The sequence below is a fragment of the Astatotilapia calliptera genome, chromosome 11 (assembly GCF_900246225.1).
Source record: "Astatotilapia calliptera chromosome 11, fAstCal1.2, whole genome shotgun sequence".
Taxonomy (NCBI): domain Eukaryota; kingdom Metazoa; phylum Chordata; class Actinopteri; order Cichliformes; family Cichlidae; genus Astatotilapia; species Astatotilapia calliptera.
In genome coordinates this window covers 27,577,304-27,598,572 of record NC_039312.1, presented here as the reverse complement: position 1 = coordinate 27,598,572, position 21,269 = coordinate 27,577,304, and the positions used below count along the sequence as shown (strand labels likewise).

Genomic DNA, 21,269 nt, shown 5'->3' with positions numbered 1-21,269 from the left:
AAAAAAAAAAAAACCATTCATTTAATGTTTTTTTCAAAATATCTTTAAAACACTAAACAATATTGTATAAAGGTGTTGACTGTGCTGGTCAAAAAATGTGTTAGTTTGAGAATCCACTGTTCAGTACAGTAGTAACAGTTTTTATTGTATTTGTGCTTTTGTTGAGCTGTAAAAAATATTTTGCTTTGGTCATTTATCTTTTGAGAACAGATCTTTGTTTACGAGAAAAACTTTAGGGTAATGATGTAGGCATACATAACTACGGAATAACCAAGCATGCCACATCCTCTATTACAATGTGTGATGTAAGATGTTGAATTCCCTTAATATCTCTTTACTTCATTTGCTCCAATAAAGTTTCTCACTGGAGGGAGAGACTGCACGTGCTGAGAATCAAGTCAGGATGTTTGTTCTGATCTGGGCATCTTTCTTTTTGTGTAAAAGAGTCAGTAATGCTGAAACAGGTTTGATTCTTCTTGTTTCTAATCTTGTAATTCTGCTTTATCATTTTTGTTTTATACGGTTATATGTGCAGGTGTGTGTGTGTGTGTGTGTGTGTGTGTGTGTGTGTGTGTGTGTGTGTGTGTGTGTGTGTGTGTGTGTGTGTGTGTGTGAGTATTAAAAGTGTTTTTTTGAAATGCATTCAGATTATAAGTATTCATTATTGAAGTAGAATTCATCATAAATTAATCCAACGATTCAAATGAACCAAATATTCTTTTCCTCTTTTTTTTTTTTTTTTTTTTACCTCCTTTGTATTAACAGTCACATCACAACAATGCAGTGGACAATACTGCATCGCACTTAGTGAGACACTAACAGCAGAGGCTGGACTCTGTGTTGTGATCCCGTGTTCTTTCACTACTGGTTTTGGATTTACACCCAAACATATAGTTTGGTACAAATGTGAAGCATATTCAAGATGTGACTATGATCACGAAATAATATTTCACAGCAACAAAAACAATATCCGTGTTCAGTATGGCTTTGAAGGACGTGTGTCACTCTTAGAGCCTGATATAAGACAGAACAACTGCAGCATCATCATTAATGATCTCAAAGAGTCGGATTCTGGATTGTATCGGATCAGAGTTAATGGTGAACGGAAATGGAGAGAAGATGGATTTGCATCTATTCAAAAGACAACTGTCTCAGTTGAAGGTACAAACACTGCATCAAAAAAAGGATGTTGAGAATAAATATTGGTTTTTGTGCTACTTTATTTATTCATTTTTTTGTCTCAAGTATAAAGTGATTTTGCACATTTATTTACCCCTGTGTGCTGTTAGAACGAAATACAACACTTTATGTTCCACATCTACCTGCTTAACATAATTTCCTATAATTTAAGCCAAAATATAAGTAGTTGATGAACTTCAGGCAGTTAACCAGATTATTCTTACGTTCTATGTTTCCACTAGGTCTTAGTCAGAAACCCAGAGTTAAGCTTCCCACACTGACAGAGGGACAGCAGGCCACACTGACCTGTGTTGCTCCTGGTCTCTGCTCTGGATCTGTTCCTGAAATCACCTGGACATGGAGAGGAGCAGGAGGGACTGAATCTTACATTACAGGAAGCAGCACTTCTTTCAGGACTAAAACTCTAACTGCTTTCACACAAAGACACATTTCAACTCTGACTTTCAACTCCTCTGCTGAACACCACAACACCAATGTCACCTGTAAAATCCGCTTCACTGGAGAAAAAACTACGGAGGAGGCTTCAACTTTAAAAGTAAACTGTGAGTATTTTTACTATATAACTTTGTATGCTGAATTCTTTTGAAAGCAGTGTGCTCTCTTAGTCAGATGGTCTTACAGGAAAGAGAAAAAGAGAAGTTTTATTAATATGTCATTTTTATTTCTGTGTAACAGATGTTAAGGAAGTTAACATCACTGGGGGCACAAATGTGAAGGAGGGTGAAACTCTGAATCTGACCTGCAGTGTTGAAAGTTTTCCTCCATCTCTGATTATGTGGTCTAAACTTGGTTCTGATATAACCCTGCACAATGACACTGGATCAGCCACACTCTCCATAATTAATGCTACAACTGAACATTCTGGACAGTACGTCTGTACAGCAAAGCATATGAACAATATCCTGCAGGAAAACATCGATATAACAGTGATGTGTAAGTAAACTGCTTTTTTCAGTCAGGTGAAAATGGTGGATGGCTTTTTCTGTCCTGACACTTAACTGATCTTACACATTAATAAAGTACAAATAAGTAGTAATATTTATCTTGCCAACTAGCAAGGGCAACATTCATTTATAGAGTTGACAAATAGACATTTTTCACCTAGCCAAGCGTCCGTGTACCTACCTCTCAGATGTTTTCCAACTCGTTGTATGTGTCAGGGTTTCAGGTTTTCTTTTAATTTACCAGCAGGCTGTTTTCTTTTTTTTTCTTTTCTTTTCTTTCCTTTATATATATATATATATATATATATATATATATATATATATATATATATATATATACTAAGTATTTGAGATATTTTTCCTCCTTAATAAACCGAATGTGTGTCACAGATAAATGGAAACTTTAGCTCAATGGGAATATAAGTGTTAATGAGGGCAAAACACTGTCTCAGCTACACTTGTCATGCAGAATGTGACAGTACATCGTACCAATGTTGAATGTGAAGTTAATATTTCACTAAAAATCATATTTTACCTTGGTTATTACGTTGTTTATATTTCTGATCATGTCTTTTCAGAGTTTTCAAAGATCCAAACTGTGCAAATCAAAGGAAACATTTGCAATAAACAAAATATCACAACAACATTGTGCACACTACGCATCAGTCAGCGGTGCATAGATATCTACAGTAGCTACACAACAGTATGAATTTAGAGCAGAGGTTGGCAACCTGCAGGGAGATGTTTAGCTTCTCAGCTGTGGCTCCAGGAAACATAATTTATATATATCAATATATAATCATATACATTTTTAATCAGAATCTGTCACGGTCCAGTATTTTGAGTTTATTATATTTCGGTTTAATTCTGCTTCATGGATTGTTTTCTTATTCTCGTAGTGATGATGATTATTATTTCTTGTTTCTGTTTATCCGTGCTTAAGGATTTGTTCTCAGTTATATCTCACGTTTAGTTTAGTTCAGGTTCCATGTGTCATTCTCTGTCTGTCTGTCTCTCAATGTAAAGTCTGCATGCTTGTTTAGTAATTCATGTTTCCTGTTTTATTGTGAAAGTCTTTGTCTTATGTTAGTGTGTGCAGCTTGGTTCCCCCGTCTCGTTAACCCTGATCTCTCCCAGCTGTGTCTCCCTCCTGTTGCCCATTCGCTGATTACCACCCTGTGTATATTAGCCCTGTGTTTTCCTGTGCTCAGTGTCGTGTCGTACCCTCAGACCCTGCCTGTGTGTTCCTGCTTGGTTTCATGGTTTGGTTTGTGTTTGTGTTTGTGTTTTTGTTTCTGTTTCTGTTTCATGCCAGCAATAAAAGCTGTGGTTTTAGTTACATTTCGTCTCGGAGTCCTGCATTTGGATCCACATTTCCGCCTGCCCGCACACAGAGCCCTGACAGAATCAGAATACTTTATTGATCCCTGGGGGAAATTATTTATTTATTATTTATTATATCTATCTGTGTGTGTTTGGTGTGTATGTGTGTTTGCATGTGTTCTCTTCTGTCTTAGAGCAGCTCGTGTGAAACACTGTGGTTCTTACAGTACAGTTCTTCCCTGGATTGTTGCTGGTGTATCTCTCACTTTGAATGCCTTCTGCATAACCTACATATGGTTCCTCTGGTATGTTTCTCCACATGTATGTTTATGTTTTTGTTTGACTCTTTGAATGCAGTCAAGACTTTTAGACAATAATGAGGTTCTGTTTCTTCTCATCAAAGGAATTCAAGAAAAAAGGTGAACCTACATCAGGAGGAGAGAACCTACATGTCACTGCAAAAAGCAGATGTGTCACCAGATTATGATGTTCTTGCACAACATATAAACTGAAAAGTCAGGCGTCAGATTTCCAGTCACAAGTTTCAGAAAGCTGTGCTGTTGTAATGGCAGTCTGTTATTGTTTTGTTATTTTTTACATTGCATTGTAGGGAATGTTTTACATGTAATAAACTACACTTTTTATTTCAACTTATACATAGAGTCCATTAAAATTGTAAACAAAGGAGTCTGAAAGGCAGAACAACAGAAGACCACTAAGATTTATAGCACACAAAACGGATGCTGATTGGCTCAGAGAAGGCCGGCATGATCATCCAATGATGTCAGCACTGAGTTTGACAGCATGACAAGGTAGAAATTATGAAAAGAAAAGACTAGCAGCCAAACATCCAGAAAGTCAGGCAGAGGAATAATTACAGAGATGAATATATCACCTGGAAAATGACACAAAAAAAGTTTACAACTCTACCTTGAACTTTTCCTAAGAAATCATCCACAGGTACAAATTAGAGGCAACAATCTTTTTAAATCAGGGGTCTCAAACTTGAGCTGTGGGCCACTGCTGGCACTCATTGGATTACCACTTAATGTTTAAGTAATACAAAAAACCCAAACAAACAAATGAGAAAACACCTGCCAAACCTTTTGAAAATGTGGTGTTTTGTTTGCTTTTCTAAAAAAAAAAAAAATAGTTTTATTTAAAAAACATGAACAACAACTAGCATGAAAGCCTGGGTACCACCGTGAGGTAGCTGACAACAGAGTGAAGGGCTGAGCTTGTCTTAAATGTCATTCTGCTGATTGCCATTGATGGATCACTGGCTGCAGAAGACCACTGAGAAAGGCTGCAGCAGATGGCCGCCCCTCCCTGAGCCTGGTTCTGCCGGAGGTTTCTTCCTGTTAAAATGAGTTTTTCCTTCCCACTGTCGCCAAAGTGCTTGCTCATAGGGGGTCATATGATTGTTTGGGGTTTTGTCTCTGCATGTATTATTGTAGGGTCTACTATACAATATAAAGTGCCTTGAGGCGACTGTTGTTGTGATTTGGCGCTGTATAAATAAAATTGAATTGAACTGAATTGCTGGGAGAAGCAGGTGAGAAAATAGGGCTACACCCTCATAGATGGGCACAGGAAAACACAGTGCCCAAGTCAAAAAACACCAGACACTCAGTTTTCTCTTGTTCCTTCCTTACCATTGCTAACTAACATATTCAGTGTATTGCCAAGCAAACACCTGCAAATCAATGTCAGAGTTTCACCTCTGATACTGCTGGATAAACAGAAACTCACTCAGGAACGAGGTCACACAGAGCTCTGGTTTACACTCACCGCGAGGGAAGCAGTTGTCTCCAACCCACTTCAACTTGCTTCCCCCTGCAGGTTGCTTTTATTGTTTACACACATGAATATTCATAAAGCTTGTTGCTGTGTTAACTAAGACAAATTACTATATATGTTTACAAAGTGTGTTGTGCAAGCGTGGTTATACGATGTGAGTGCAGCCCTACCAGGATGTTGTTGTTACCTTGTCCCGCCAGGTGGCTTCCTTCATTGAGTTGAGTCTGTTCTTCTCAAGGCAGATTTTTCTCATTATGAAGGTCGTGCACATACTCATATGCGTGGGTTACATAGGGAGCAAACAAAAGCATTCTAGCTTTTTAAATGACAACCTACAACACATTAACCCTAACATTTATAGTCTTCTATTCTTACTACAGCTCATCATTTGTCAGCACTTCTCTTTACTTTTCTGTCCTCATAATTGTGCTTATTTTCATTTATGTTGTGTTTGCCTGGTAAGTTTGTATGTTTATTACATATAACTGATGTGTAATTTCTCTTTAACACCCTTTAAATTGAAAAGCTAGATTAAAAATGAGCACATAAAAAGTATATCGTTAAAGCTGTTTTTATTATCTTAATGGGGGTTTTTGCACATTTGTCAACCTCTGTGGGCAGCTAGAAAATTTGCATTTCTTTACAATGTTGTGAAACCTGTTGAACTTTACAGCTTTTTTGGACAAGTGTCAGGCAGTTATTCCTTAAGATATGTGCAAAAACAGACTCACAGAGTCTCACATTTAGAAGGGGTTTCTTCAGGGGGCGTATGTGATGTTTGATTTGGCAGATCTTTACACCGGATACCCTTGCTGACATAACCCTAAAGGGATGTGTGTTTTCTCTTTCAAAGCAAACACTGCTCCTGAACAAATTGCTTGTAGTACAGGCTATTCTTTTGTAAAAAATAAAAAATAAAAAATAAAAAAATCTGTGTAATTCAAATACATCAAAATCATCAGATTTATGTGGTCACAGAGCAAGGTCATGATAAAAAAAATAATGCTGATGGGAAATCAGAAATGGAAACAGTAACAGGGACTAGATTACAGTTGCAGTATTTTGTTGTCCTTAAGGGCTCATCCTGCTTCAAGGTTCTGTAATTTTAAAGAAAGAGGGCCACTTGTATCGTTCGGTGATCGTGGCTCAAGAGTTGGGAGTTTGCCTTGCAATCGGAAGGTTGCCGGTTCGAGCCCCGGCTTGGACAGTCTCGGTCGTTGTGTCCTTGGGCAAGACACTTCACCCCTTGCCTACTGGTGGTGGTCAGAGGGCCCGGTGGCGCCAGTGTCCGGCAGCCTCGCATCTGTCAGTGCGCCGCAGGGTGGCTGTGGCTACAATGTAGCTTGCCATCACCAGTGGGTGGATGACTGGATATGTAAAGCGCTTTGGGGTCCTTAGGGACTAGTAAAGCGCTATATAAATACAGGCCATTTACCATTTGTATGTCAAAATTCATTTGCTCCTTTAATATGCACATAGCTGAAAGCAAGTTCATTGAAATTCAGTAAAAGAATTTTTGCATAATCTTCACAAAAGACAAACTTACTGAAAACAGATGAATTAGAAGAGGAATAAACAAGTAATGTTTAAAAGATTAAGGTCATTGTATATTAACCTGTGGACTGCTTAATACATGAACTGTGGCTCACATGTGTATGATTAAACTATAAGCTGTTAGAGAAGAAGTGCTGCAGCAATGTACATTTTTAAAAATCCATGTTTTTTTTAAATACATTACAGCTTTTTAACTTATTTTAGTTATCCGAAATCTAATAATGAACCAGCAAATGAGCAAAATGCGGACACCTAAAATCGCTTTAAGTATTCCCTTTACATAAACAACAACACATCTTTCTTTCTTTCTTTTTATATTAGAATAGAATTTTAGTAATGCAGATTTTTACAAAATGCTAATGAATTTTAATTGGCACAAAAAAAATTCTGTTCTTTGAAGGGAATATGATTGAGTCTGTGATGCAACAACCCTGCCAGGAGGAGAGTTTCTTCCTAAAACACAGACACTAGTATACATTAAGTAGACATTTAGTATTTGTTTGATCAAAAAATAGTAATGATGAGAAAACTTATTCTAGAGGCTTCTTAGTAAAGCTGAATTGTTGTCAAAAAGTTGATACACAGATCCCTAATGTTGAAACATGAAAGAAGCAGCCATGTTGGTCAACTCATGGTAGTGCAAATCCATGCAATATTCATTTTATGTATAAACATTTCATAAAGTAGTGAAGGTAAGATTACAGATGAGGATGTCGCATTCAGTCATCATGACTTTAAGAAGAACATTTTGAAGGATTATTGTGATTCAAAGTTCAGTTCTTGTCCTTCTCAATTGGTCCACACTACCCTACAAGTATAGCACATTTAAAATACTTTTTAATGATATCTGCCCAGTTTAATTTATATTAACACATATTTATTGTGTAGTTCTCTTCACGACAACACAGACACAGGTTGGTTCTTTGAAACGGGCATTTATTACTTGGGCTTTCTCTCCTCCTTAGCTTCACCATCGCCAGTACGCAGTGAGAACTGGTCAAGAGTGAATAGTACAAACCAATTAGCAACTTTACAGTACAAGTATTAAGTCCAAACACAAATAAAAACATTTCTCAAATGACAAATACCTTGTTGACTGCTTGTCCTGAAAAGACGTCTTTAAATCCTTGTGTTGCTTTTCTTTAGCTTACCCCACAGACGGACAGCATTTGGGCAGAACGTCCGTTCTGTCTTCCTCAATTTATTAGAAAATGCTCAACATTCAACTTGTTTAAGGCACAGGTTAAAAACTAGTTATGGACAAATCAAGTGTGTGATCATGTATAAGTTGTGTAGTTTTAATGTTTTATTTGGGAATAGAAAAGTCTCGTGTGCTCTCGTTAAGGGTGTTGTCACGAAAAACTAGCTCTTACACTTTACACATGTACATTTCAAATAAAGACATTTTTAACACTAAATATATATTCGTGAAATTATGTAACCCATTATAAATCATTCACACACATCATGAACTCTACACAGAACGTTCTTTAACAGCATTTGCATATTATAATATGTTCTTTTTCTTTCTCTGCATATTTATCATTGCTAAGTAATGCAAAAGTAATGTAGCAAGTAATATAACAAATTACTTTTTCTGACAAGTAGTTAACTAATGTGCTGCATTACTTTTAATAAATGTAACAAGCAATGTGCAATAAATTACTTTTTGAGTAACAACCCCAACATTGAAGACACAGTATAAGAGGATACTGGGGAACAACAAACTCACACACTATCAAACAGAAGCCAAAATTAAAAAAAAAAAAAAAAAGCAACAGGAGCTAATCGACTAAGAAAGACCTGATACAAGTTGAAGATACAAATCTGCTTGAATATAAAGAACAACAGAATCAACTAGAAAATACACAATACTAAAAAACAAAATAACTATATACACTGTATATCTATCTGCACTGAACATATATATTTTAACTTTCACGTAGAGTCTTAAGCACATGGTGTATTAAGGTGGTACAGTAACAGGGCAGTTAATGTAAGGGGAGAGTTCTCCTGAATAGCTCACTCTCCAACTCCGGTAACTACACACTCAACATTTTTCATGCAGCACAGACAAAACAGTAACACTGTAGCAGAGATCTTGAACACGTCATGATAAAATATCATATGATATAATCACACACACACAAACTGTAAACCTACAATAAAGTGTTTTTATATATGAGAATCACCATTTTATGCATGTAACCTATTGTATAAGATAAGATTGTGCCACTTGCTGTGTAAGATATAATAATTAGGATTAATGTGCGATGTTTGACCGTGTCATGACCTATTGTGATAAGAAAAAGCCAAAGGGTCCTGACTGGCCTCTGGACGATTCAGGACGAGTGGGAAAGTTACCCAGCAGCAGGGGGCGGGGATACTGGTCACTATATATTAGGGGACCAGATGACACCCCAGCACTTTCTTCCTGCTGCTTCTTTCTGTCCATCTCTGTGTTGCTCTGCTGTCTGTGCTTGAGGCTGTACTGCTTTGCTTGCTTTCTGCTATGTAATTCTCTTGCTAAATGTCTGTATGTATTTTTCCTGCTGTTCATGTGATTCAATGTATTAAACTCAGTTCCAAGAATTCTACTTTTTTCCAGAGCATCTTTTTGAGTGCTTGATTTTAATTGGATCTAAAAAATAAAAAAAGTTGAATCTCCACATCGTTGGTGGGATAAGGTTATCAGGATAGCTTCAAAATCTGCGACCACAGCGTGTCTGATTAGGTAGAGGATCAATAGGGCGCCCATAAAACAGGGGGACACTCCCATAGGGTTTAAAATCTGGGACTCTCCACCATTTGCTCTTAGAACTGGAAAGTCTTCTCGGATGAGAAGTGAAACGTCTTCAAAAAGCTAAAGAAGTCGAGACGCCTTTCTTTCCAAGCTCCTTAGACTAGAATGCCCTGGATGACTGAGAACCTTCACAGACAAAATAAACAGAAGGCAAATCAAAAGAAAACATAAACCCAAAACCATTAAAATAGTTATTGTTATGTAAGTATTGAAGACATAAACAATCACACTAGCAACCAAACCAAACCAATGAAACCAAAATCTAAGGAACATAACCAAACAGAGAGTATTTCATGAATTTAACATTCAAAAAATACTTCTGTCGATGTCCGAGACTCTCACATATCCTGCCTCTTTCTCTTTTTCTCTTGCACCTGTTTTTGTATTCATTGTATCTAACAAACCTAGAAATAAACCTACTTAACTTGTCCCAGTGCTCAGCAACAACCTATCTTTATAAAGTTTCAGTCATGGAGCATCTTTTTGTTGTTTTTAAAAAGGTTTGTTTTTTTCATTACTTGATGAGTTTTTTTATTAGAGCATATATAGTGCGATATAAAATAATAACTTCATAAAAGTGGGTCTGCCCTAATTCAATTTGAACATGTACTCACACTTCCTGAAATCCTGTTGTAAAAAGAAGGAAGAAAGAAAAAAGAGAAGTGAGGAAGAGAAACTTCAAGGATAAAGGTCAGCTGAGATCACGGTGGAGAGAGGAGTGGTGAAAGACCAGAGAAAAGAGGTAAAAAAACAAACATTTAATGTTTTTTGTGGAAAATATATTTTAAAACACTAAATGAGCCGCAGGATTATATAAAAGTGTGAACTGTGCTGGTCAAAAAACTTGCTAGACGGAAGCCACTTCTTGAATTCATGAAATGATACAGATGACCTAAAGTTACATGGAATACGACAGAGAATATGCAGTTCTAACAGTTTGTTTTGTAATAGTGCTTTTGTTTACCTTTTGAATCTTTTGAGAACAGATCTTTGTGTGTGTTTACCATAAAAACTTTAGGGTAGTGGTGTTGGCACAGTCGGTAAAACTGGTACATAACTATGGAATAACCAAGCATGCAACATCCTGTATTGCGATGTGTGACGTAAAATGTTGCATTTCCTTTGTTCTAATCTCTCTTTACTTCATTTGCTGCAATAAAGTTTGTCTCTGGAGGGAGAGACTGAACGTGCCGAGAATCAAGTCAGGATGTTTGTTCTGATCTGGGCGACTATCCTTTTGAGTGTGTGTGCTGAAACAGGTTTGAGTCTTCTTCTTTATATTCTTCTAATTCTGCTTTATTAGTGTTTTGTTTTATGCGGTTATGTGTGTGTGTGTGTATGTGTGTGTAGAGTAAAAGTGTTTTTTTTACATGCAATCAAATTATAAGTATAAATTCATGTAACAGAATTTAAAGTTCACATAAATCAGTAAGATCACTGTCACCTGACTTGTGCATTATACAACTATTCAGATGAACCAAATATTCTTTTCCTCTTTTTTTTACCTCCTTTGTATTAACAGTCACATCACAACAATGCAGTGGACAATACTGCATCGCACTTAGTGAGACACTAACAGCAGAGGCTGGACTCTGTGTTGTGATCCCGTGTTCTTTCGCTACTGGTTTTGGATTTACACCCAAACATATAGTTTGGTACAAATGTGAAGCATATTCAAGATGTGACTATGATCATCAAATAATATTTCACAGCAACAAAAACAATATCCGTGTTCAGTATGGCTTTGAAGGACGTGTGTCACTCTTAGAGCCTGATATAAGACAGAACAACTGCAGCATCATCATTAATGATCTCAAAGAGTCGGATTCTGGATTGTATCGGATCAGAGTTAATGGTGAACTGAATCGGAGAGAAGATGGATTTGCATCTATTCAAAGGACAACTGTCTCAGTTGAAGGTACAAACACTGCATCAAAAAAAGGATGTTGAGAATAAATATTGGTTTTTGTGCTACTTTATTTATTAATTTTTGTCTCAAGTATGAAGTGATTTTGCACATTTATTTACCCCTGTGTGCTGTTAGAACGAAATACAACACTTTATGTTCCACATCTACCTGCTTAACATAATTTCCTATAATTTAAGCCAAAATATAAGTAGTTGATGAACTTCAGGCAGTTAACCAGATTATTCTTACGTTCTATGTTTCCACTAGGTCTTAGTCAGAAACCCAGAGTTAAGCTTCCCACACTGACTGAGGGACAGCAGGCCACACTGACCTGCACTGCTCCTGGTCTCTGCTCTGGATCTGTTCCTGAAATCACCTGGACATGGAGAGGAGCAGGAGGGACTGAATCTTACATTACAGGAAGCAGCACTTCTTTCAGGACTAAAACTCTAACTGCTTTCACACAAAGACACATTTCAACTCTGACTTTCAACTCCTCTGCTGAACACCACAACACCAATGTCACCTGTAAAATCCGCTTCGCTGGGGAAAAAATTACGGAGGCGGGTTCAACTTTAAAAGTAAACCGTGAGTATTTTTACTATATAACTTTGTATGCTGAATTCTTTTGAAAGCAGTGTGCGCTCTTGGTCAACTGGTCTTGCTGGAAAGAGAAAAAGAGAAGTTTCATTATTGTGTAATTTGTATTTTTGTGTAACAGATGTTAAGGAAGTTAACATCACTGGGGGCACAAACGTGAAGGAGGGTGAAACTCTGAACCTGATCTGCAGTGTTGAAAGTTTTCCTCCATCTCTGATTATGTGGTCTAAACTTGGTTCTGATATAACCCTGCACAATGACACTGGATCAGCCACACTCTACATAATTAATGCTACAACTGAACATTCTGGACAGTACGTCTGTACAGCAAAACATATGAACAATATCCTGCAGGAAAACATCAATATAACAGTGATATGTAAGTAAATAACTTTGTGCTTTTAGACAGAGCTTTTTTTTTTTCACTTAGTCATCTGAAAATATGAGTTCAGCGAAATTAAACAACTGTAGTCAGACACTTTTAAATATGAAGCTGTCCCACATCTATGTAAAGAGCCATTGGAACCCATTTCTTATATTTTAAAATAATAGGCACATTGTGCTTTGGATATAATGCTTAGCATTGCTGTCATGAGCTTCCAGCATCTATCTTAATGTCTTTCTTCATTGCTTATAACTTCCTGTCACAGACAGCAACACTGACATCTGCTAATGGTGGATGGCTTTGTCTGTCCTAACACTTAACTGACCTTGCACATTAATAGAGTACAAATAATAGGTTAAACTGGCCATTATTTCTGAAGCCAACTAGCAAGGACAACAACATTTATTATAGTCGACAAACAGAGATTTGTCACCTAGCTCACCATCTGTGTACCTACTTCCCAGATGTTTTGTTAACATGGAGCCAAATATCCCAATCAACTCGTTGTATGTGTCAGGGCTTCAGGTTTTCTTTTTATTTACCACCAGGCTGTTTTGTTCAATGTTGGGCAAGTTACTTTGAAAAAGTAATTAATTATAGTTACTAGTTACTTCTTCAAAAAAGTAACTGAGTTACAATATTCTAAAAGTAATTAATTACTTGAAAAGTAACTATTGCATTACTTTAAAAAAAAACATTTAACCCTCAGGGGCCAGGGTATAATTGGGCATTTTTAACTACTTTTGATTTTCCCTCCACATTTTACCTTTAAAAACGATTTACTTTGCCTTGTTTGGTATCTTCCTTTTCAGCACAACCTCACGTGTCTGAATTTACAATCATGTTTTCATTTTTTACATACTGTATTAACACAATTGATCTAAAATCAGACAAATAACATAAAATCAGAGTAGAAAAAGTTATATTTTTACTGTAACAACCACAAACATGTTTAATGAATCATATTTCATAACTTTAAATGCAAATATAAATTGTCAGTTTTAAAATCATATGCACAAGTTTTGCAAACAACAAAGTTATTTGCATCCATTTACCTTTTACCTTGATTTTTTAAATAACCATTTCAAACTATTTACAGAACAATCATCTGTTCTGCATTCAATAAGATGCCACACAAATTATTTGTGCCACTCCAAAAATAATTTCTGTCCACTATAAAGGAGAACATCACAGCCTGATACCTGCAGGTCTGACAGCAGCAGGTGTATCACTCCTGTTTCTACCTGGAGACAGCAATCGCCTCATTGTTCTGACACACAACACAAAACTATCCACAACACTACACACTAACTACACAAGAAAACACATTAACTACACACTCCAAACACGCTAAACGTCACAAATCTCTCACATCTCAAAACTCCCTCTCTCTCTTTTTCTGCTCTCTCTCTCTCTATCTCTCTCTCTCTCTATCACTCCTAAAACTTCCCCTGTTTTGTTTTTTGCTCATGAGCAGATAGTGCTTGCTAGCACTGTCCTTAGACAGTAAACGTGACGAAACTATTGAGGAAAAAAACACACGTATATATTGTTTATCATGACTCTGGTTTTACGTGGCCTATCAACACAGTTTAAAAACTGGTATATATCACCTTGTTGCTTTGTCTTTAAGTGGTCGTGTGATTGGCTTACCACGACTACTTAATTCTTCCTCAGTCAAACAGCAGCACTCATGCCATTGTTTTGCCCCCTTAGCTCCAGGTGTTGTGCTAGAAAGTGATCATGAATGCCATCCGCGGGAGCGCACGCAGCTGTTTAAAGCTGTAGTGCACAGATTACTTACATAGTCAGCTACTTCCGTGCAACTGAAATAAGGTGCGGTAAGCTGAACACAGCTTCAACTGTCTGTTTGTTGAAAAATAGTAACGGACCGCATTTTCTTGTTAGTAACTGTAATGGCGTTGTAATGATAGGAATAGTAATTAGTCAGATTACTCGTTACTGAAAAAAGTAACGCCGTTACTTGTAACGCCGTTGTTCCCATTACTGGTTTTCTTTTCTTTTTAAAAAAAAAAAACTACAATAATTCTTTGTGCTTTTTTACCTCCTTAATAAACCAAAACTGTGCCACAGATAAAAGGAAACTCGAGATAACTGGGAATATAACTGTTAATGAGGGAAGCACAGACCTTCACAATGAAAATTACACTGACCTGCACAACACTGCATCAGCTACACTTGTCATCTAGAATGTGATAAGACTATTGTGGACTGTACATTTTTACATCTGTACAGCAAAACATTTGAAGACAAATTTGGCTTTACCAGTTTGAATGATTTTATGATGGTGGTTAGGATCACCATGGGGAACAACTAATCTATGTCTTACTTTTTCCCTATTTATTTCAATTAGATTCTTCCTTCTAAAAAAACTACTGTAATGTGCCCCACAGATATAAGGACACCTCAAATCATTGGGAATACAATCATAAAGGAGGGAGATGTTCTGAATCTGACCTGCAGTGTTGAAAGTTTTCCTCCATCTCTGATTATGTGGTCTAAACTTGGTTCTGATATAACCCTTCACAATGACACTGGATCAGCCACACTCTACATAATTAATGGTACAACTGGACATTCTGGACAGTACGTCTGTACAGCAAAGCATATGAACAATACCCTGCAGGACAACATCAACATAACAGTGATGTGTGAGTAAGCAATTTTATCCTTCAGACAGAGCTTTTTTCACTCAGGTAAATAAAAATATTGTATTCAGACACTTTTAAATATGTCAAGCTGCCTCAACATGTATGTATTAAAGAGCCATTGGAAACCATTTCTTATTATTTAAAATAACTTAACTGAAAGTTGTGGCACATTGTGCTCTGGGTGTAATGCTTAGCATTGCTGTCAACAGTATCTGGCATCTATGTTAATGTCTATGTTCCTTGCTTACAACTTCCTGTCAAAGACAGCAACACTGACATTTGCTAGTGGTGGATGGCTTTGTCAGTCCTGACACTTAACTGACAGCACAGACCTTTACAATGAAACTGATTTGCACAATGACACTGGATCAGCTTGTCATCCCAAATGTGATAAGAATACACTGAACTGTATATCTATACATCTGTACAGCAAAATATCTGGAGACAAATTTGACTTTACCTTTTTGAAGAGTTTTATGATGGTTGTTACCACAGGGGACAACTAAGCTGATTATTATTTTTTCCCATTTTATTTCAATTATTTTCTTCATTCTGAAAAAAACTACTGCAATGTTCTCCACAGATATAAGGACACCTCAAATCACTGGGAATACAATCATAAAGGAGGGAGAAGTTCTGAATCTGACCTGCAGTGTTGAAAGTTTTCCTCCAGCCCTTATCATGTGGAGAGACCTTAGCTCTAAAACAAACAGCAAAGATACTGGAGCTTACACTGACCTGCAAAATGACAGTGGCTCAGCTACACTTGTCATCCAGAATGTGACAGCAGAAGATTCGGGACAGTACACCTGCACAGCAACACATCCAGACACAACTGTAACATCATCTGTCAGTGTGATTGTGTCTTGTAAGTAGATAGTACGGTTGTTTGATGTGAAGTTCATATTTACACTTAAAATCATACCTCACCTTGTTTATATTTCTGGTCATGTGTTTTCAGGGTTTTCAAAGATCCAGGATGTCTCTGAATGTGTGCTTCAAGCAGAGGTTTTGACCTGTGTGTGTATCAGTGAAGGGTTTCCTTTACCTACCATCAAATGGCCGCTCCTTGGAAACCACAAAGAGTACGCTATCAAAACGACTGTGTCAAATCACACAGTCAACAGCACTGTCAGTCTAAAGGTAAAAAACTATGGCAACAGCACTGTTGAATGTGTGAGCAACAATGAAAAGGGAGAAGCAAAAAAAAATCTAATGATCCGAAGTGTCTCCGATACAGTGGGTATGTATTCTAATTTTCATAAGTGAGACCTTTGCATTTATAAAAACATTAGAAAATCAATTAATTGGACTGTATATAATTGAAAGCATCTTTGAAATTACCTTTTTCATGTTGTTCCATTTGAGTACAGCTGACTCATCGGTTTTGAACGTGGGATATTTAGAAATCATCATTGCCTTTTTGATTGGAGTAGTTCTTTCTGCAGTTGTTTGCTGTTTGATTAAAAAATGTTCAAGGTACGACACTTATTTTTATTATATTTTCGTTTTTTTTAAATAGATGTATTTACACTTGACTTTAATAATGTAAAACCCTTTTATTCAGAAAAAAAACAAAGAATTCTGGAAATTTGGATGAGACTTTGGAGATGGTAACAAGTCAAGACGATCCACAGGTATTTATGTTCATTTAGCTTTTTTTTTTTTTTTTTTTTTTACATAATTATAAAGTATTTAATTGTGCACAAATATCCTCATTACTGAAATATACATATTTAGTCTTTTGGTTTTCTATATAGTTTTAACGTACTAAAAGATCTGCAAGGATAAACAAGTACTGGAGGTAGGTTACTGTGTATTCATGATGCCTTTGAACTACGTCCAACCTCTATCAGTCTAATTCATCAGCATTTGCTTAAGGAAAATATATGCAATAAAAGAGGACAGAGAAAAAGAAAACTCATCTTTTTTTTAGATAGACATAATTTATTTCGAACATGCAAATATAATCAAATTATATTTGATTATATTTGCTTCAAAGTTTTGCAATTTAAAAAAACAGGGACAGATCAGTACCAAAAATTAATTGGTTCTTTTCATAAGCCCACCCTTTATTTCTCCACCTAGTTTCATGTTAGCCAAAAGGGTAAGTTTTGCATAATCCTCCTAAATCACTGAAAACAGATAAATCAACATAATCCCAGTTATTCTCATTAAGATTATTTCATGAAAACACTGTGGACTATAACATAGGAAAGCTGAACCACATAGGTCCATAATTTGTTGGATAAAGACAGAATTTCTGTAGTTTTGCCTCTGTACACAGCCACATCAGATTTTTAATCAAACAATCAATGTAATAGACTTTCATCTTTAATTAGGAGTTTTACCCCAAAAAAAATGCATAAATTGAAGTTTCTGTTAGATAGTATGTCTTATAGTACAGTCAGCACCATGATTTATGTCTTTCTTGCTGCTATTTCAAACACCACAACTTAAACTTAATGGAAAAATGTAAGGAATGTGTAAGCATTGTGAAAAAGTAATTTAGGTTTGAATCAACCTGATTTTCAACCCACAGAAGAAAGAACTGCATGACACGATTTTGACATTAGTATTGCAGTATTGCAGATTACCCAGATAGACACAATCTAATGTGCAATACTGGGTTTTTGGAGGCTGGTAATTGACTTGTATCATTTACGTTGTACCTAGCACATATATGATGGTCAAGAAACACAAGACAATCAGTCCAACCCACAAGAAGAAGTTGAAGATGAAAGTGTGGCAGCAGAGAAAGACGTGCCTGAAATCAGCGGTGCTCCGCAAGAAGTGGAGTATGCAGACATTGATTTTTCCCTATTGAAAAGAAACAGCAAGTCAGAGAGAAAGCAAGAAAGCACAAAGACGGAGTATGCTGAAATTAAGAAAGCAATAAAAGACAAACAGGAAGATAAAATGGTGAAGGGCGAGGAGGAGGAGATGATGACAGAGATGGACCTGAAACAGTCTGAACTAGAAAAGGAGAAAGAGGAAGACGAGCCAGTGTACTCCACTGTGAATGATGTAATCGACAAAATTTGAGTTTCATTGTGGGTTTCCCTTGGATGAATGTTCTTTGATCTGGTGGTTTTGTGTATGAATAATTCCACTTTGAACCATTTTTCTCACACTGTCATCTCCACACCTCTGCGTCTTAAAGTTGCGTCTCTGCAAAATAAGAACTGGAACTTGGACATAATTTCCTAATCCCTCTGTTATTTTGCTGTCATGTTTTTGGTTTAATAACTTTTTCAGGTAACATTTTAAATGTTTTATTATGCAAGGGTAAGTGTGCTTCTTTGGACTGAACACATTTGCCTAACATGTAAAAGGTCCCCCAGTCAGGACCAAGAGAAGACAGCAGGCACAAACCAAGCCTCAGGGCATCACAGCTAGTGTACTCCTAGTTTACATCCCAGTCCCCATTAAATAGGAGTGTTATGCCTCAAAGATCATCAGGCATAAAATCTGAGCCAAATCCTATCAGGTGTGGCAATACTAACGTACCTAGATTGTTTAAGGATAAATACTTGCTTGAAACGTCCAACAGGTGAGCACTTTTTAATGGCCAATATTGTTCTCATTCTGGGAAAATGTTACTCAACAAATTCTTCCCGAGATGCTTTTCTCTCTGGACATTCTGTCATAGCTTAATGAGATTAATAATTTTGAGTATAAAACATGTCTACTGTAGGTTAAATGCCCTCTGCACATTTGTTACACTCACCAGCAGAGGGCAGAGTAAACCCTTAAGTCAGACTGTATCTTGTGGTCTGTCATGAGACTGTGAACCTGGTGCTTCTGCACTGACAGCTTGTATATTTTGCCTGGTCCTGCTTGGTGAGGTAAAAAAAAAAAAAAAAAAAAAGTTAGATTTTCTACACGTCTGTTTCTCTATTTAAATTGTGTAAAACAAGCACATTGTAAACTGTTAAAACTGGTCCATATTTTACTCACCTGTTTCATATCCTTTGTATTTTTTCTGTGTGTCATTGTGTGGTGTAAATGTCTTCAACTTTTTTAATTTAAATAATTAATATCTAATTGAATTAGTAAATAATTAGTAAGCATGCACAAATCACACTTTGTATTTGTTTTTTGATTCCTTATGTTAAATTATGCTGGACTAATTCCTGATAGTGTCTGCACAACACTCCACCAAGGACCAACTGTCCAACTGTCACTGTGATCCACTGGTCTAAGCAAAAGTAGTAAAGACACAAATACCATTGCAAATTCTAATACTACAAAGTATTGCAATCATATTGCCTGCTGACTGTGGGTTAGTGGTAGTGATGGGCAAAGCGAGGCTTTGCGGAACTTTGACGCATTTATGCAGGACTTGTATCACGGATTAAAAATAATCTGACACCCGTCTCCACAGTGACACACCTTCACCCACTCTTTTGCTAATCGTCACATTTTGATAAAAGCTATCTGTGGCACAGACAAGCACTGCACACACACACACACACACAAAACGGCGCATACTCATTATTACCACATGTTTGGGTGGATGGGTTTTTTTCCGTTCCGTTCATTCACAGTAGCAATACTCCTGCACATGGGAGTTAGAGCTGAAAATTTGTGCCTGTTTAAGTTTTCTCCTTGAAAGCAGAGGCAGTTTCTCTTGAGATCATTTAATAATTTTTCAGCACAATGCATTACTCTCTCTTTCTCTGCTTGTGGAAGTCATTGGAGTCAGCAGGGGAGCTGGTCCCAGGTAGGGACTACTTGCGTGACCCCACCCCAGGGAAAAGGGTAACATCTCCTGGGTCTAGGAGCCGATTGTCTCTCCGGGGTTGAGGGTATCTGGACCTGGGGTGTAGAGTATGTTTGGGGAGTGTGAGTGTGTGTAAGGTGTCGATTTCTGTTTGTCTCCACGTTGGGTGAGTGCTGAGTATTTGTATATGTGTTCATGAGGGTGGGAATGCATGTTTGTGTCTGTGTGTGCCTGTTTGTCTGTGTCTATATCTATGTCTTAATCCTGTGGTAAATCATGTTGCTTCATTTTTTAATTTTTAATTTATTTATTTTTTAGTGGAAATTAAGTCCTGTTTGATTATGGAATGATATGAGGCCTGAGTGAGGCAGGAAGATATTTGTGGAAGTTTAGTCATACTTAGAGATGTCAGCAAATGACCACCAGATATTAGAGCAAGAAGATGAAAGTTCAGGCAAAGGAAAAAGCAGCTTTTGATGAGTCTGAGAAGTCCATTATGGATAAAAGGAATTGTGTAAGCTAGTTCTCTGAAGTTCTGGGATTTGGTTTGTAAAGCCCATACAGGACACCGGCCTGTGAAGGGAATCTTTTCATGGCAGCTTTGTTGAAATCTATTTAGGAGAGCTCTCACTTTCCAGAGGGCTTTATTATTTCCCCCCTTATCACAGACGTCAAGATCATTTGTTACTTTGACAGGCTGCCAAATGCTGAAGAATCTGTCTCAACCTATTGACCTGTTATAACCAGGAACCATTGTTGCTTGTTTTATGTTTGAGATCAGAGGTCCACTTATTTGATGGCCATGGGCCGCATTTCCTGTTTTCCTGTTTTATAAAATGAATGAATAAATAAATAAAATTTCAGGTCATTTGAAGACTGGCATTAATGCTACTTTCACTTCAGAAATGGGCACCGCCCTCTGGTTTGTGTGCTCTGATATATTTTTTTTCTAAAACCTGGTTGCCTGTTTTCTGTGTGGTGTAATCAGACAACTACATGTTGGTGGTTGTGGTTGTGGGAAGCGGTGTCCTCTTTTCATTTTTCAACTAAACAAATCAATAAAAAAACAACCCGATTTCAGTATGTTGAAATTGAATTAATAAAGACAGGAGAAGTAGAATTTAATGTACTTTAGCATATATATATTGTGTGTGTGTGTGTGTATGTGTGTAAATTCAACTGAAAAATTGTTTATGTCTTCTAAATTCTAAATGTCTATTTATTTCCTATCTTATTCATAGCCTTTTCCTTTTTTGTTTTCTTTAGGTCACGAGCAGTTGTCCAAGCATTTCACTACATATCGTACTGTGTATGACTGTGTACGTGACAAATAAAAATTTGAATTTGAATTTG

General features: G+C 36.8%; 1 protein-coding gene across 3 annotated transcripts; it reads left to right on the top strand.

The window, feature by feature from the left end:
* Positions 1 to 301: 301 nt before the first annotated feature.
* On the top strand, positions 302 to 19,274 carry LOC113032545 (sialic acid-binding Ig-like lectin 11). 3 transcript variants are annotated; one of them, XM_026185526.1, is made up of 11 exons: positions 302 to 464; positions 766 to 1,161; positions 1,422 to 1,742; positions 1,876 to 2,133; positions 12,255 to 12,512; positions 14,933 to 15,190; positions 15,774 to 16,058; positions 16,152 to 16,433; positions 16,564 to 16,669; positions 16,758 to 16,827; positions 17,867 to 19,274. In XM_026185526.1, the coding sequence occupies exons 1-11, from the start codon at positions 404 to 406 to the stop codon at positions 18,233 to 18,235; spliced, it is 2,664 nt and encodes an 887-aa protein (XP_026041311.1). In that variant the 5' UTR covers positions 302 to 403; the 3' UTR covers positions 18,236 to 19,274. The 3 variants fall into 3 exon arrangements, with proteins under 3 accessions (XP_026041311.1, XP_026041309.1, XP_026041310.1); XM_026185524.1 differs by lacking the exons at positions 302 to 464; positions 766 to 1,161; positions 1,422 to 1,742; positions 1,876 to 2,133 and adding exons at positions 10,303 to 10,366; positions 10,786 to 10,883; positions 11,147 to 11,542; positions 11,801 to 12,121; XM_026185525.1 differs by lacking the exons at positions 302 to 464; positions 766 to 1,161; positions 1,422 to 1,742; positions 1,876 to 2,133 and adding exons at positions 10,764 to 10,883; positions 11,147 to 11,542; positions 11,801 to 12,121.
* The last annotated feature ends 1,995 nt before the right edge of the window (positions 19,275 to 21,269 follow it).

Bases quoted from the DNA above. Each gene is read 5' to 3' on its own strand.
- LOC113032545 (XM_026185526.1), top strand. From the start codon at position 404: ATGTTTGTTCTGATCTGGGCATCTTTCTTTTTGTGTAAAAGAGTCAGT. The intron at 12,513-14,932 runs GTAAGTAAATAA...TGTGCCCCACAG, and splicing joins CATCAATATAACAGTGATAT to ATATAAGGACACCTCAAATC. The intron at 16,059-16,151 runs GTAAGTAGATAG...ATGTGTTTTCAG, and splicing joins TGTCAGTGTGATTGTGTCTT to GGTTTTCAAAGATCCAGGAT.